Source organism: Xyrauchen texanus, chromosome 23 (assembly GCF_025860055.1).
Source record: "Xyrauchen texanus isolate HMW12.3.18 chromosome 23, RBS_HiC_50CHRs, whole genome shotgun sequence".
Taxonomy (NCBI): Eukaryota; Metazoa; Chordata; class Actinopteri; order Cypriniformes; family Catostomidae; genus Xyrauchen; species Xyrauchen texanus.
In genome coordinates this window covers 34,902,471-34,918,602 of record NC_068298.1, presented here as the reverse complement: position 1 = coordinate 34,918,602, position 16,132 = coordinate 34,902,471, and the positions used below count along the sequence as shown (strand labels likewise).

Below are 16,132 nucleotides of genomic sequence, written 5' to 3'. Positions count from 1 at the left end.
AGGAGATTGGGTCTCTTCTGCTGCCTCTTTTTAAGATGGGAGGCATCCATGTGCATTTCATGATCAAATTGAATACATTGACATTTCAAATAATAGTTTACCCTAAACTGTTATTATTTACTCACCCTTCTGTCATTCCAAACCCATATGCTGCTATTTTTTCAGTGGATCACAAAACTAAAAATGCGTTTAGATTTTTTTTGTAGCTCTTGCCATTCAACAACAGTTCATAGTGACCAGTAAAAAAGAAAAAAAAAAAAATAGAAAGAAAGTCCACTAAAAAAGCAACAAAGTTTGCGTTTTGTCTGTGTTTGCCACTGAAAAAATGACATGTAATGTTCAGTTACTACAAATTAAAGAACCAATTGCCGTTTTGGTATCAAGTCAGCATTTTTTAATCTGGATGTGGGCTACACACAAATTTTGAGGGCGGTGAAATTATCAGTGGACAATGAGTTAACTTTGTGTGATGAGCAGAGATTTATCGTAGAACTTCAGAAGATTCAGAAAACAATGCACTACATTCAGTAGTCTAGTTGACTACTTTCACGGTGGTTGTATGGGGGTATTTTGTCCATCAACAAGAACTGTTGTTGTATGCAAGAGTCATAAACTTTTTTTCGTCAAAAATTCCTCCTTGTGTTCGATGAAAAATTAAAACAGCATTTGGGCTTGTAATGAAATTGGGGTGAGTAAACAATTACTGAGTTACATTTTTTGTCTGTGTGCTTCATGATCAGATTGAATGCATTGACGTTTAAGCTTGGAATAAAAATGTATGCTTGAGGGCAGATAGCCTCGCCTACAGTTTTCTTACCGCTGAAAGAATTTGGTAATTTCCTTAGGTGCACTGGTACATGCGCTCACATCCTGTTGAATAGAACATTTACATTCTGCTGCTGAGTTTTAAACACGGTCAGATTTGCTGGAGGGGGAACAGTGAGCGCTTCGGTTTAAGCTGCAATGGTTTGTATCTCCAGCACCACAATGCTCTAAATTATACACACATCTGTCCATTTCTTCCTGGTACATGAGCTCACAGCAGGCAGATGTGCCAGTTTGCCTCAGGAAATACTTCCTTAATGTCTTCCCTATCACATAGTGTGTGTGCATGTGTTTCAGTTTGAGTAAAGATATGTCTGTCTATCCTTCCACACACACTAATAAATCGTCCAGGCATCCTCTAGAATATTCACAAAATGTTAGGCGGGATAGGCTAACCAAGCCCAGCAGGGCTTCAAGAAGCGAAGGCCCCAGGCTTAGGGCCATCACTCCTCACGACACTCCCCAGAGGACTCATTAGCCTCCAGTGAATGACATCCAGCAGGACTGCAGGTGGAGAGGCACACTTTTTGACATTGCATGCTTATGACAAACACCTGCAGTCCAGTAGATCCAAATATACATTGATCTGTTTCCTCCCTCTCTGCCATCGTTTTTTCATCCACTGCTGAGATGCCTGCCTACACATCTGAGGCTAATCCATGACAACTAACAGTGAGCAGATAATCGATATATGATGATAAATATCTGTTTCTCTGCTGTGACAGGTGTATTTGATACATGTTGGGAAGTAAACAGCGAAACTGATTCAGAGAAACTTTCTTTGAAAGTGCCAGTTGCTTGATATTCTGAACATGAAATGGCATTCCATTTTACTTCTGTAATGTGATGCTTTTCCAATTGAGAGTATATTAAACAAGAAATGTAGTGCGGAACTTGGATCATGAAAAGTGTACAGTATGTTTCATACAAGACAGGAGCTGAGAGTATTTTAACAATTACCTGCCAAAAACTGTGTAGGCCCCCCTCATGCCACCAAAACTGCACCAACCCACATCTCAGAAAAGCATTCTGAGATTATATTCTTCTCACCACAATTGTACAGAGCGGTTATCTGAGTTACCGTAGACATTGTAATCTCAGAATGTTATTCTGAGATGCGGGTTGGTGCTGTTTTGGCGGCATGAGGGGGAACTACACAATATTAGGCAGGTGGTTTAAATGTTGTTGCTGATTGGTGAATGTAGTAACTCATAATTATAATTTTTAACCTCGGGATTCTATGAAAGCTCCAACTTGACAATTGTGAAGTCAGTAACGAATATTGGCAGAAGCTTCAACAGTTAAAGGTAGTGAACACATGTTTCTGTTTGATGCCATTTTATTATGCCATGGTTACCGGGATTGCATTCTTTGTTCTTAAACATTCGCAGCTCGATTTAGAAACTTGTGAGTTGCCATCGCTTAATTACAATAATTCTGACATGACACTAATGCAGCATAATATCTGAAACTCAAATGTGAAACTTTCTATGTCGTTAACATTTGCTTCTTTGCTTGATTTCTTTTTATGCATATCTAGATTTTGAGGAGCCAGAAGATCCAAGCAATCGTTCTTTTTTCTCTGAAATCATCTCCTCCATCTCTGACCTGAAGTTCAGCCACAGTGGGCGGTACCTGATGACACGTGACTACCTGACGGTGAAGGTCTGGGATCTCAACATGGAGAGCAAACCTTTGGAGACCTATCAGGTAAAGTACTGGGTGATTTCACCGCAAACCTAGAGATCCTGAATTTAACACTGCATTGATGACTATTCAGAACTGTTTAAAGTCCCCATGAAATAAAAATAAAACATTTTGTGACTTTTAGTCCATGTCTCTTAGCTTTGATACCACCTATTTGAAAAAAACTATTTGCGAATAAAGCAGCATAATGTGTTTAGAAAAACAAAATTGTCACTAAATTGGCCCAAAACTGAAATAAAAACATGGCTGAGCCTAAGGGGGGGGGGCATTGCCTCCCTAGATTTTCCTTGTATCACCGCACCCCCCCCGACCAATGCTGAAAAAAGATCAAGGGGGACCAACCCAAGCAAAATTATTAAGGAGTAGCACCCCCTGTTCTAACAAAGAGATCAACAGTTTCCCACCCTAAGAATCATTATGCACATGTATTTTTATCGAATAAAAAATGTAACCACCTCATGCGAGCATATGTTTTCATACAGATTTAGATTTTTTTTCACATTTTGGTTTTCTATCCAGTATTTTTTAAGGGACGTCCCTACAAACGCATAAAAACACGTGGCTGGAAACCCAGTTTATGAGAACGTCTTCTGCCCATACATAATAAATACCACCTTGGTTCATCTTGTGTCTTTTGTTGCGCTAACGATTGTACATAATTCCAATATTTAATATGAGTGGTGGTGGTGTAGTGGTCTAAGCACATAACTGGTAATCTGGTAATCAGAAGGACGTTGGTTCTAGCCCCACAGCCACCACCATTGTGTCCTTGAGCAAGGCACTTAACTCCAGATTGCTCTGGGGGGATTGTCCCTGTAATAAGTGCACTGTAAGTCGCTTTGGATAAAAGCGTCTGCCAAATGCATAAATGTAATATGAATTAATATTAATTAGTTGGAAAGATTTACTTTTTTCCATTTTTAAATCTTCTGTGCTTTCATCTACAGTTTTAGCTTTAAAGTGCGTTAATCTGGGCTGTGGAATGTAAAGGTTATGTAAAAAAAAAAAAAAGAGCTTTTCAAGATGATCCACCTACACTTCCTGTTTCAATAGGAAATATGTTGACACAGGAAAGAAAACTGTGCTCAACAAATCATTTTATGGGGTCTTTAAAATTCTGCACTCTCTAAAAAGGGTATTTAACTTTTTAGTGATGTCATAAAGAATTTTTACTGAATTAACACAGTTTTATCAACCAGGTGCATGATTACTTACGAAGTAAGCTCTGCTCGCTGTATGAGAATGATTGCATCTTCGACAAATTTGAATGTGTTTGGAATGGATCTGACAGGTCAGATTTTTTACTTTTACATCAACTAATGACACAAGCTGTAGATATAAGCTTCTGTTGAGATCTTATTTAATATTGTGGTTCCATTTCCAGTGTGATCATGACTGGTTCTTACAACAACTTCTTCCGAATGTTTGACCGCAATACGAAGCGTGACGTGACACTGGAGGCATCTCGGGAAAACAGCAAGCCTCGGGCAATTCTGAAACCCCGCAAGGTGTGTGTGGGTGGCAAACGCCGCAAAGACGAGATCAGTGTGGACAGCCTGGACTTCAGCAAGAAAATTCTCCACACCGCCTGGCATCCATCCGAGAACATCATTGCCGTGGCAGCAACCAATAACCTTTACATATTCCAGGATAAGGTCAACTAGCACAACTTTGCCACCTCCACACACAGATGAAGAGAAAGAGATTGTTGTAGCCACCCTGTAAAAAAACGCAGAATGCATTTGTGCTGGTTTTGTTCCGAATGGAAGAAAGGAAGTTAGCTGTGATGTAGGGAGAAGTATGGACAAAAGTAGGACTTCTAATCCTGAATGAAACGGCCATGTTGTATAAGGATATTGAGTGAACAAGGAGCGACATACCCTGCACAATCTATCTTCATTTCATTTCCTCAAGCTCTTCCTTAAAACTGTTTATTTATTGTATTTATTCATTTATCTGTTGGAGGGAATTAAGTGACTCTAAATTAGTCGGGTTTTTTTTTGACATTAAGTTTAGCATCTTTAATAAAGCATAATTCAAACTGCGAACTGTGCACAGGAGTTGACTCTTGGTCTATTTTTTCACGGACTCTTTCATCAACATCCTGGCATCAGAAACAGAGGGGTGCCTTTTTAACAAATACAATGGATGTTCATTTTCTGAAGTTTCAGACTAGTCTGTAATAAATTATGAATGTGACTCTATGCTGACTGTGTATTGTGATACCACTGATCACAACACAAACAATCTATTAAAAAAATCACAGTACCTAGTGACCTGACTGATCCTCTTGAAAGAAGCGCTGAAGTAAATGTCAATCCTATTGGTCAAAAAGTAATTTCATGTTGTCCTTTTTAGTCTTCTTATTTTGTTTTAACCATTAACAAGCTGTGGTGCCTTCTTTTCTTATGTGGGTGGCGGGGGGTTGGATGAGAGGGTTTCGGAAGGGTGGTATACAGTATTGCGTCATGAAGTGGGAATGTTTGTACAAGAAATGTGAAGAAAACCTTTGTGTAAGAAGGGGGATGAATTGCAGCGACATGGGTTTTGAGAACACAGAATTGCAGTACTTGAATAATACATTCTAGTCTCCATGTTATCTCAGTGTGCTCATGACTTTATGGTAAAACCTGTTTGTTTGTTTTTAATTCTTCAAGTGCAGTACCAGGTGAACAGTATTAATGCATGCAAGATGCCATCTAATATGCCAATGGAACCTGTATAAGCATCAGATGCCATCTCTTTTCTTTCAAAACAAACCTGTTTCGTTTCACTGCATCTGTCTGAGACTGTTATATCGTCCTCATTCATGATGTCACTTTGACCTGAGGATGACTGGAATGCCGGTATCATGATGTAGCCTATACATGATGTGAAGGTGAAATGATATCAGGGAATTTTAATATGTAAACATAGTAATGTTGTCTTCTGAAAACAATTCCATTGTAAACTTCTTGATGACATTTTTATAGCTCAGAATGTATTGACATGCAGTGATTTGCCATGCAGTCTTTATGCTTAATTGAATTCGTTGAAATAAAAATAAACGAAAAGGAAGTTGAAGTAAAACACATCTTGTCTGTTTCTTGCCCTTCAGTTTCCCTTAGCTTTGGCGGGAGATCGAGCGAGAGTGAAACAATGGCGCCCTCTCGTGACAACTCAAGGACACGCTTCAATAAACTGAAATTAAATAATCCTCAGTGTCCAATCTTTCGTTGCTAATACTTTTGTTGTAGTTTTTCAGCAAATCACCTTCTATCGTATCTGGTAATCATGACAATGGCGTCACTCATGCGCTTGCCGCTCTCTCGTCCTGTCAGCCAGCGAGAGAGAAATGCCCCAAAATCTCCCACTTAAGTCCTGAGGCTTGTTATTACAGCCACTGTAAAGCAAAAACACAGGTAAAGTTATGTGAATACTGATAAATTTGTTGTTAGCGTTGGTAGCGTTTTTGTTATAACGGTTTAGCCCCTCAAACACCATCATAAATGACTAAAGATAATACACTAGGCTACAAAAAGATTTGATCCCTTACATTTACTCAAAAAATTATTTTAAGATTTAAGCATTTCATTTCCATTACAAAATTAAATTGGATTGAGTAACCTTTAGCCAAACAAATAATAATAATAAAACCCCAATCATTTTAATTTTAATTGATTGAATTTTGTTAACATTACACAATTGGTTAAAATGTTGTTATGAAAGTGAAATTTGTAAATCCCTTTTGAGTGATATGGCACCCTTCAGCTTCATTCTCTCCCTTCTTTCCTTTTTTCTTAATTTTTCCTTCCCATTTACTCTCATGCCTGCAATGGATAGTGAAATTCGTTATTTATTACTATTATATTGAATGGGCCCGCATAACAAGAGAACAAGCAAACAACCTATGTTAAAAATTTTTTTGCCTAAATGAATTCAACTTTTAGACCAGGGGTACTCAATAAAATTTCAAGAGGTCTGGTCTCTACATTTCCTTCCCAGCAAAGGTCCGGATAATAACATGTAGCTTACATGGTGTCAGTAGTTATATGGCTAGGAAATTATGTTTAAATAGTTTTTATAGCTTGCCACATTGCCAGCAATAGCATATATATATATATATATATATATATATATATATATATATATATATATATATTTAAGTAATATCACATGAGCAAGAGTGCGATATGGCCCTACATCAGCACTGCTCAGATTTCGCCACAGGCCGAGTGCCAAAGGTAATTACAGCAGTGCTGATGTAGGGCCATATAGCACGATTGCGAGTGTGATATTGCTTATATACAACAGCTCAATGAACAAGTAAATGTAAAAACATTTGTAAAAACTGAGTACAGTCATAAACTGGAACTACTTTCTTACGCGACGTATCAGAATCTGCCGTTGATGGTTCAAAACCAATAATGCGTCCAAGCCTTCATCAGTAATTCAAAAAGTTCACTTCAGAAATAGTACCATGGCTTGTGCTGTTTCTAACAAGTTATTGGATAAACAAGGATGGATTGATGGGTGTGTGCGTGTCTGTGTGTCTGTCTGTGTGTGTGAGTGAGAGAGAGAGAGAGAGAGAGAGAGAGAGAGAGAGAGAGAGAGAGAGAGAGAGAGAGAGAGATGAAGTGCGTGTGATCACCTGTTGCCACTCCCAAGCAGAGATGCTGTCAGCTTTCTGAAGGTCAGCTTTCTCAGTGGAAAAATAGCATCCAAGCAGGGGTATTTCTCCCTATTTCACGTAGCCACGCAAGAGTCATTCACTATAGAAACAGCGATGTCCTGTACATATAAAGCCATTTAAAACAATGTCCTAGCTTAAGCAATGTAGTGGTAATACAAGCGATCACAGAACGCTGTTCTATGTAAACAATGACTAACGGATTCACTTTATGACACCAATTGGCTCATATTACACATAAAAATTATCTTTTGCCACCACCTGCTGGCTAACATATGTAATTTAAAAAATAAAGACAGTAACTCCTAACAGATATGCACTACTCTTACACTTTAGTTTAGAACAGCATGAACACAAGCGGAGTGATACACACACAGTGAAGTGTCCGAGTGCTGATGCTGTCAGACCATCAGTGCTCATGGAACGCCTTTCGTCCAATCAGGTTCGAGGACCGGAACTAACTGTTGTGTACATATATAAATATATACAGTGCATCCGGAAAGTTTTCACAGCGCTTCACTTTTTCCACATTTTGTTATGTTACAGCCTTATTCCAAAATTGATTGAATTCATTATTTTCCTCAAAATTCTACAAACAATACCCCATAATGACAAAATGAAAGAAGTTTGTTTGAAATCTTTGCAAATTAATAAAAAATTAAAAATAAAAAAAATCACATGTTAATAAGTATCCACAGCCTTTGCCATGACACTCAAAATTGAGCTCAGGTGCATCCTGTTTCCACTGATCATCCTTGAGATGTTTCTATAACTTGATTGGAGTTCACCTGTGGTAAGTTCAGTTGATTGGACATGATTTGGAAAGGCACACAGCTGTCTATATAAGGTCCCACAGTTAACAGTGCATGTCAGAGCACAAACCAAACCATGAAGTCCAAGGAATTATCTGTAGACCTCCGAGACAGGATTGTATCGAGGCACAGATCTGGGGAAGTGTACAGAAACATTTCTGCAGTATTGAAGGTCCCAAAGTGGCCTCCATCATCCGTAAATAGAAGAAGTTTGGAACCACCAGGACTCTTCCTAGAGCTGGCCGCCCGGCCAAACTGAGCGATCGGGGGAGAAGGGCCATAGTCAGGGAGGTGACCAAGAACCCAATGGTCACTCTGACAGAGCTCCAGCATTTCTCTGTGGTGAGAAGATGACCTTCCAGAAGAACAACCATCTCTGCAGCACTCCACCAATCAGGCCTGTATGGTAGAGTGGCCAGACATTAGCAAAATATTGAACTCTTTGGCCTGAATGGCAAGCGCCATGTCTGGAGGAAACCAGGCACCGCTCATCACCTGGCCAATACCATCCATACAGTGAAGCATGGTGGTGGCAGAATCATGCTGTGGGGATGTTTTTCAGCTGCAGGACCTGGGAGACTAGTCAGGATCGAGGGAAAGATGAATGCAACAATGTACAGAGACATCCTTGATGAAAACCTGCTTCAGAGCACTGTGGACATTAGACTGGGGCGAAGGTTAATCTTCCAACAGGACAACAAGCCTAAGCACACAGCCAAGATAACAAAGGAGTGGCTACGGGACAACTCTGTGAATGTCCTTGAGTGGCCCAGCCAGAGCCCAGACTTGGACCCGATTGAACATCTCTGGAGAGATCTGAAAATGGCTGTGCACCGATGCTCCCTATCCAACCTGATGGAGCTTGAGAGGTCCTGCAAATTAGAATGGGAGAAACTGCCCAAAAATAGGTGTGCCAAGCTTGTAGCATCATACACTAAAAGACTTGTGGCTTTAATTGGTGCCAAAGGTGCTTCAACAAAGTTTTGAGCAAAGGCTGTGAATACTTATGTAGATGTGATTGGTTTCATTTTTATTTTTAATAAATTTGCAAAGACTTCAAACAAACTTCTTTCACGTTGCTATTATGGGGTATTGTTTGTAGAATTTTGAGGAAAATAAGGAGTTTAATCCATTTTGGAATAAGGCTGTAACGTAACAAAATGTGGAAAAAGTGAAGCACTGTGAATACTTTCCAGATGCACTGTATATATTTCTAAACAGTCAAAATAGTCTCATCAAAACTGGGCAGGGATGAGAACATTGGGGACCCAGATTCAACCAGAGTAGTGGGGTCTGAGAGATCTTTTCTATCAAAGGATTCAAATATTTAATCAAGAATTCATAAGTCAATGGCACTTGGATATGAATATTAAAAGACCAACAGTTCATTTTGAAGCTGAATGACAGCATTCCAGTTTTTGTGTTTAAATATTTATAGGCTATATGTATGGGACAAAGGAGGCCATTTGACTGATAACAACACTGTAACTTACTATGTTTGCATAGTAAGTATAAATAGGCTTTCCTTGCCATCCATGATGATATCTAAAGTAATGTTTTAGTTTAAAGGCGCCATATTAAAGTTTTTCATGTTTATGTTTCTGATGTTAAAATAACCACACCTGCGACTCGTAAGTACTGTAAATTAGGCTTTATGTGGCGCCTGGTGTCTAGAGGCGAGAGGCAACGCGCGCGGAGCGGGTAAAGCGCGCAGCGTTGAACGCTATTTATTCCCGCTCCGTGCGCGCATATAAGTATGCTTACACAATCATTTAGCCAGTTGTCAGATAACTAGCAAAAGATTTAGAGCTCGGTCCTGTTTGAAATATCTTCCAGTCCGGATCTGGACCGGAGTCCGCCTATTGAGTACTCCTGTTCCAGGCATTTAAACACCTGGCTAGGGTTAGGAATTAAGTTTACAAAAGTAAACTTTACTTTTATGGTTGAATAAAATATATCTAAAAAAATTACTATTATTTTATTTGAAAATATAGCACATTGCCCACTAGTATATAGAGTAGGCTATAGCAATCACAAACAGTCCATCACATTTTGCTTTTTTAGAACCTTAATATGATTGGCAATCATCAATATGACTTTTTTTTTTTTTCACCTAAGCACCGGAGATTTTGCACGAGCCTTAAACATAAAGCATCACTTTCCAATGTTTGACTGCTTAAAAGTTCTCTTAATGTTTCCACTCCTTTTATAGGCCACAAACATTCTAAATCAACCCTCTACATTGTGACTCAATAATTGATTGTTTAGTCAAGGTTCTATTTCAGAGTACAATTGTTTTGTGTGTTCAAGAGCTAACATAAACCAGGTTGTTCTGGTCCTGGATGGTCAACAGCTTTGCTTTGTTCATGCTAAAGCCATGGTGTGAATTTCCGGGGTCTCCTGGAAAGAACCGTTTTTTTGTTGTTGTTGTTTTTTTTAAAGATGTTTATCAAGATGAACAATCAACGCTATTTTAAACATTTGCCCTACAGCCCATTAAACGGACTGGACTTTCAGCCTTCAAATCTAATATTATGCTTTGAATATAATTTGGGGAGTAGACATGTTATGATACAGGCATGTGTCCTGCAGTAAGACTAGTGCTGGGTGGATTACTTGTGACTTGTAATCAGGTACTGATTACAAATTACATGACAAGAAATACAATGAGTAATGTGACCTCGTAGATTACATTTTTGGTAATAGTGATATTGTGTAGATAAAGGAATGTTCCCGGTCCAGTTCAGAAGTTAAGCTCAATTGACAACATTTGTGGCATTACCACAAACATGTAATTTGACTTGCCCCTCCTTTTCTATAAAAAAAAAGCAAAAATCTTGGTTCCATTGAGGCACTTACAATTTCTGAACGTTAAAATACTCACTTTTTCAGAAGTATAGCCACAAGACAGAAATTACGCGTTTAAACATGATTTTAGTGTGATAAAATCACTTGCTAACCTTATATGTGTACAGTTATAGCACATTTTACAACTTTATTGCCATGACTATGTAGTCAACAAACCCTTAAATGACTAAAAATGACAAATTAAACATCATTACATTTCAAATAATATGTGCGTTTTAACAGAAGAATTAACATAAGTGCTTTTATAAAATTATCCGCTTGCCATTTCTGCCTTTAAACCCTCCAAAAATTAGCCCCATTCACTTCCATTGTAAGTGCCTCACTGTGACCTTGACTTTTGCTCTTTTTAAAGCAAAAGGGGACGAGTCATTGTTGTGGTAACAAACATTATGCCACAAAAGCTGTCAACTGAGCTGAACGTGTACTGAACCAGAATGTTCCTTTAAAGGTGAACATTTGTCATCTTAAGCAAATGCTTTTGAGACAGCAAGAAGCATTTTTTTAGTTATTAAGATGCTTTAAAAACATACAGGTATATAACACTATAGGAAAAGGACAATTTCCTGTTAATTTCAGAACATGTCAAGTATTCTAAGCAAATTAATCTCCATTGTGATTGGATTAAAGTCAACTTTGCACATGACGAACATGACATAACAAATCTATTCCCCCACATCAGGGCTTTACCCCCTGCTACATTTTTACCCCAAACACAATTCTGCCACTTATTGGACTGTTATGAGAGGGAAAAAAATAAAATAAAAAATAAATGTGATAATTGACTGGATTCTCATTAGCCACATAAATGAGCATAATTATAAAATGTACTCAATATTACAACAAACAACCTCAACACTGCACAATGACCGAATCAATGAAGGAACATTTTGCAGTGCATAGTGAGAAAGGGGTGTTTAAAAAAGAGCTGTGGTCATTTCTGTTGCTATTTAATGCTTTGAAATCAAATTAAATCAAAAGTGCATTTTACCCCCATATAACCGAATTTATTGAAAGCTCATATCAGCGTTATTTGTCAGTTTTCAATTAAAATTGGTAACACTTTATATGAACTTATACTGATAACATGAACAAACATTACATTATTGTGCATGTATAATAATAGATCATTAGTAAATGTATCATTAAACCATAACAACAATTAAACTTCAATTAATGTATTTTCTCACTTATCTGTTTGACATCAAGTCTATCTATACATCCATTCCAGTTGTAGGAACAAAGTGAGCTGCTGAGGCAGAAATTCAACTCTATTCGTATTACTCTCATCAAAATGCATACACATTCCAAGTCCTTCATATTACCATTTGCAATCATCAGTCCTTTGTCTCCGACAGGAAATAAAAAATCCATAATTTCCAGTGACAATAGAGGAAATAACTCGACTGGAGGCCACAGTGTGTTGCAGTCAGTCAGTGCTTATTACCCCAAATCATTTTAATTAGGCTCGGGAGGATGCGTCGCGACGGGCAAAATGAAACGCCGTGTGTCAGCTGGGGACGGCACCTGTCAATCAATGCACCCCTTATAAAGTCGCAGCGCTGTTGCGCTCATGACTCTTTGGACACGCGCGCGCGGTCGAGTCAAGAGCAGAGCGCGAAGACGCCTCCATTTAAACAAGTGCGCGCAAATTAGAGAGAGAAAATCTTCATCTCTGCACATTCTGCATCCATCGATCTCCGTGGAAATGGAGAAATCACCGGGCGTGAACATCAGCGCCGGGAACGGTTCCGTGGATAGGCGCTCTTTTCTGGAGCAAAGCGGATATCAGCACTTGGATCACGGAGACCTCAGGGTTTTGATTCCGGTGGTCTTGGGAATCATCTGCGTACTCGGTTTCACCGGGAATGTAACGGCTATGGGAGTCCTGCTTACCAACGCGCGTAAAGGGAAGCTGTCCTTGATCAACACGCTCATTCTGAACCTGATGCTGGCTGATGGTCTGGTCCTGGCGTTTGCTGTTCCCTTCAAGGCTGCTGCTTATTCCCGTGCAACTTGGACCCTGGGATTGTTTGTCTGCAAGACCTGCGACTGGTTCTTGCACTCCTGCATGGCTGCCAAGAGCTTCACAATGGCCATCATGGCCAAAGCTTGCTACAGGTACGTCAGCAACCCTACCAAGCAGGTCACCTTCCGGTTGAAGACCATCCTGGTGGTCCTGCTCCTCTCTTGGCTCCTGGCATGTGTGGTCCCCATACCACAGTGGCTCTTCGCCACCCTCCAAAGAGAAGCAAATGGAGTGATTTGTGTGCAAACAGTGCCAGCCGATGCCCATGACTTCATGTCCGTGTATGTCAAAGTGTACCCGCTAGTGACCTATTGCACACCTTTGAGTTTCGCCCTGCTCTACTTCTGGAAGGCGTATGGACGGTGCCAGCACAGGTCCAGCAAAACCCAGAACCTGCGAACGCAGATCCGATCCCGCAAACTGACTCTGATGCTCTTCAGCTTGACCGTGGCCATGGCCACCATGTGGCTCCCGCAATGGGTGTCCTGGGTGTGGATGCGGCATGCACTGGAAACCGAGGGCATCTTCCCTCCAGTCCTTTTCACTCTGTCTGCGCAGCTGCTCATGTTCTCCATCTCTCTGGTCAACCCTCTCATCGTACTGGCCCTGTCTGAGGAGTTCAGGGAGGGCTACATTGGCCTTTGGCGCAGGCTCACTCTCCGCAAGCAACCGCCCAAAAGCAAGCCGGGGCCACACACCCCGACTGCCCCGAAGTCTCCCACCCCACGACCAGAAACATCAGCCCACCTGCCTCCCCATCAGCCTGGGCAAACAGAGGAGCAAACAGACCAGAGTGAAGAAAAACAGGAGAGCCCAAACAAGGATGGAATAGTGCTGCAAGACGTAGAGCAGTTTTGGCATGAGAGGGAATCTGGCTCCCAGTCGCATGAAAATGACCCTGTGCCATGGGAACATCAGGATCCCAGGGAAGGAAAACAGTAAGACTCTCCTGTCCATGTACTGTGTTAAAATCAATATGAAAGAGAGGATTAAAAAAAACAGACAACAGATCAGACCTCACCTGAACTGAGCCCTTTCAGAAATCATTGTGGCTAATCATAAATGAGTTATGGTTTGAATTTACTGATTTTATATTGTGTTTTGTCCAAATGTTATGGTTTTCTCTCTTCGAAAAGAGAAAAATAGGAGTACTCGTATAGAGAAATGATTTAGCTGTTGTTTTGTATTCTTTTGTTTCAAAATTCTGTATCATGTATTATAAAATAATTAGAGATATGATTGCTAATAAACAGTGTATTGTGATGTCTTTTGTGCACAGGTCTTACAAGACAAAAACAATAACGAAAAGCTGTGCATAGCTCTCTCCTGCCAATTGTAATAAAAAAAATATATTATATATGAAAATATGTTAATTTGCTCCCTTTTTTTTTTTTTTACAGGGCTGTTCTCCAGGATATTAAGATCTAAATGTGTCTGTAGAATACCACAAAATTAGCTTTCATGTAAAAGCAACCTACAAGTTGTGTTCTTTGTAGTCTATGTTTTGACTATAATAATAGCCTGTACAATTCCCTAAAAACATACTGGCACCATAGTGAAATGTCTTGCTTTTATTCAATTTCAGCTGTACAAAAAGAAAAAAAAAAATAAGAGGAAATTATTTAGCTGTCATTTTGTATTCTGTTGTTTTCAACGTGTCAACAGAATTTAACTGTGATATATAAGAGAAAATATTTAGCAAATGCATTTGGGTAAAATAATAAATACATCGTAATGCATTATCAACAAGGGAGTTCTGTTTTTGTGGTCTGTTACGACTGTAAAAACACATTTGACTGGCACAGAAATACTGGCATCTGAGTAAAAAAAAAAAATGGGTTGCTTTTATTCAAGTTCATCTGTACATAAAGGAAGTCTAAAATCTTTTTTTTGAGAAACATCTGAACAATTGACAAGTCGACATGGTCAACTTCAAGTAATGAATACATATCCATACATATTCATCATCTAAAAACATTTTATATGTTGACCAAACAGTCTGTTAAAATGACAATCAGACAGAGAAGCTTTCATAATTCTTGAATATCCCTGTGGGCAACTACAGTCACCAAAACAACGTTTCAGAAACCGGGAGGTTCACCCAATTTCAACAAATCACAGTTTCTCAAAAGTGTGGAGAAAAAGGTGGGAGGCAGAGAACCGAATTCATGTTGGGCGATCTAGAACCCCAACAGGTGACTGTAGGCCAGGCTGATGGGAGGAAACAGGTCGGCAGGCACAAGTAAACCCTTTATTACGGTTACCCAAACACAAGTCAGGCTCTACCATTTGTAGTCATTATGTAATGTGGCTTTAGACTGGACAGATAAAGTGTATGTCTCATAGTGGAAATATGGGACATATGTCTAGAAAAACCCTCCCTGTTAGTCCAAATAGCTAATTTGATTGGTCACTATCTGATGATGTTCTCGATGGCATGAGTTAGGTGTGCTGTACATGAAACACACCTGATGTTCTGCAGCAAACAGGTATGCACCATGTGCCCTGGAAGAAATACTTCATCCAAATCTGGAAATTCTACCATCATTAGGGTGAGTAAATGATGACAGAATTTCCAATTTTGGGTGAACTATTCCTTTAAAAGATTATTCCTAAATTCTGATTTAGGATCAGTTCACTCCATACATTCACTTCCACTAGATTTTCACTTTCAGAGGTTTGACTGAGTACCTTTGGACTGGAGTGATCTTTTTGAAAGTTTCTGTGAGTCTATAAAGTGAACGGTGGTTTTGTGTGGTCAAGAAATGGAGATCAGATCTGGGAGTAGTTTGTGTTATCACTTGGTGGAGCGCCGCGTGGGTTCAAAGGCAGTGGGAGGGGGAGGAGGCCCCCTGCGGTCCAGCTCATCCACATACGAAATGAGGAGCTTCTGTCTATCCTCTGACATGCAGTCCAGAAGCAGGTACCTTTTATCCTTCTGCAAGATATTCTCGATGTCTGACAAGTGCTGCTCGGACTCCTGCATCAATTTACGAGATCTGGAGAGAAATGGACAGATGAAATTAAAGGGATAGTTCACCCAAAAATTACAATTCTCTCATTTACTCACTTTAACGTCATTCCAGATATGTATGATTTTCTTTCTTCAGCAGAACACAAAGATTTTAAGAAGAATATTTCAGCTCTGTAGCGCCATACAATGCAAGTGAACGATGATCAGACCTTTGTAGCTCACATAAAGGAAACATAAAAGTACTCCATAAG

At 39.5% G+C, this 16,132-nt stretch overlaps 3 protein-coding genes across 6 annotated transcripts in view; 2 read left to right on the top strand and 1 right to left on the bottom strand.

Annotated features, from left to right (window-relative positions):
- LOC127617255 (serine/threonine-protein phosphatase 2A 55 kDa regulatory subunit B beta isoform-like) overlaps positions 1-5,584 on the top strand; it is an 88,322-nt gene extending 82,738 nt beyond the window's left edge. For both annotated transcript variants that reach the window (XM_052089197.1, XM_052089199.1), the window contains exons 7-9: positions 2,366-2,535; positions 3,732-3,823; positions 3,917-5,584. In XM_052089197.1, the coding sequence (XP_051945157.1) occupies positions 2,366-2,535; positions 3,732-3,823; positions 3,917-4,196 (542 nt within the window). In that variant the 3' untranslated portion in view covers positions 4,197-5,584. The remainder of the gene's footprint in view (positions 1-2,365; positions 2,536-3,731; positions 3,824-3,916) is intronic.
- Positions 5,585-12,162: 6,578 nt separating this feature from the next.
- Positions 12,163-14,032, top strand: LOC127617243 (G-protein coupled receptor 151-like). Its single transcript, XM_052089184.1, has one exon. The coding sequence runs from the start codon at positions 12,452-12,454 to the stop codon at positions 13,847-13,849; it is 1,398 nt and encodes a 465-aa protein (XP_051945144.1). The 5' UTR covers positions 12,163-12,451; the 3' UTR covers positions 13,850-14,032.
- A 401-nt stretch (positions 14,033-14,433) lies between these two features.
- LOC127617242 (transcription elongation regulator 1-like) overlaps positions 14,434-16,132 on the bottom strand; it is a 28,851-nt gene continuing 27,152 nt past the window's right edge. For 2 of the 3 annotated variants that reach the window (XM_052089181.1, XM_052089183.1), the window contains one exon: positions 14,434-15,906. In XM_052089181.1, the coding sequence (XP_051945141.1) occupies positions 15,705-15,906 (202 nt within the window). In that variant the 3' untranslated portion in view covers positions 14,434-15,704. The remainder of the gene's footprint in view (positions 15,907-16,132) is intronic. The other variant, XM_052089182.1, reaches the window with a different exon arrangement.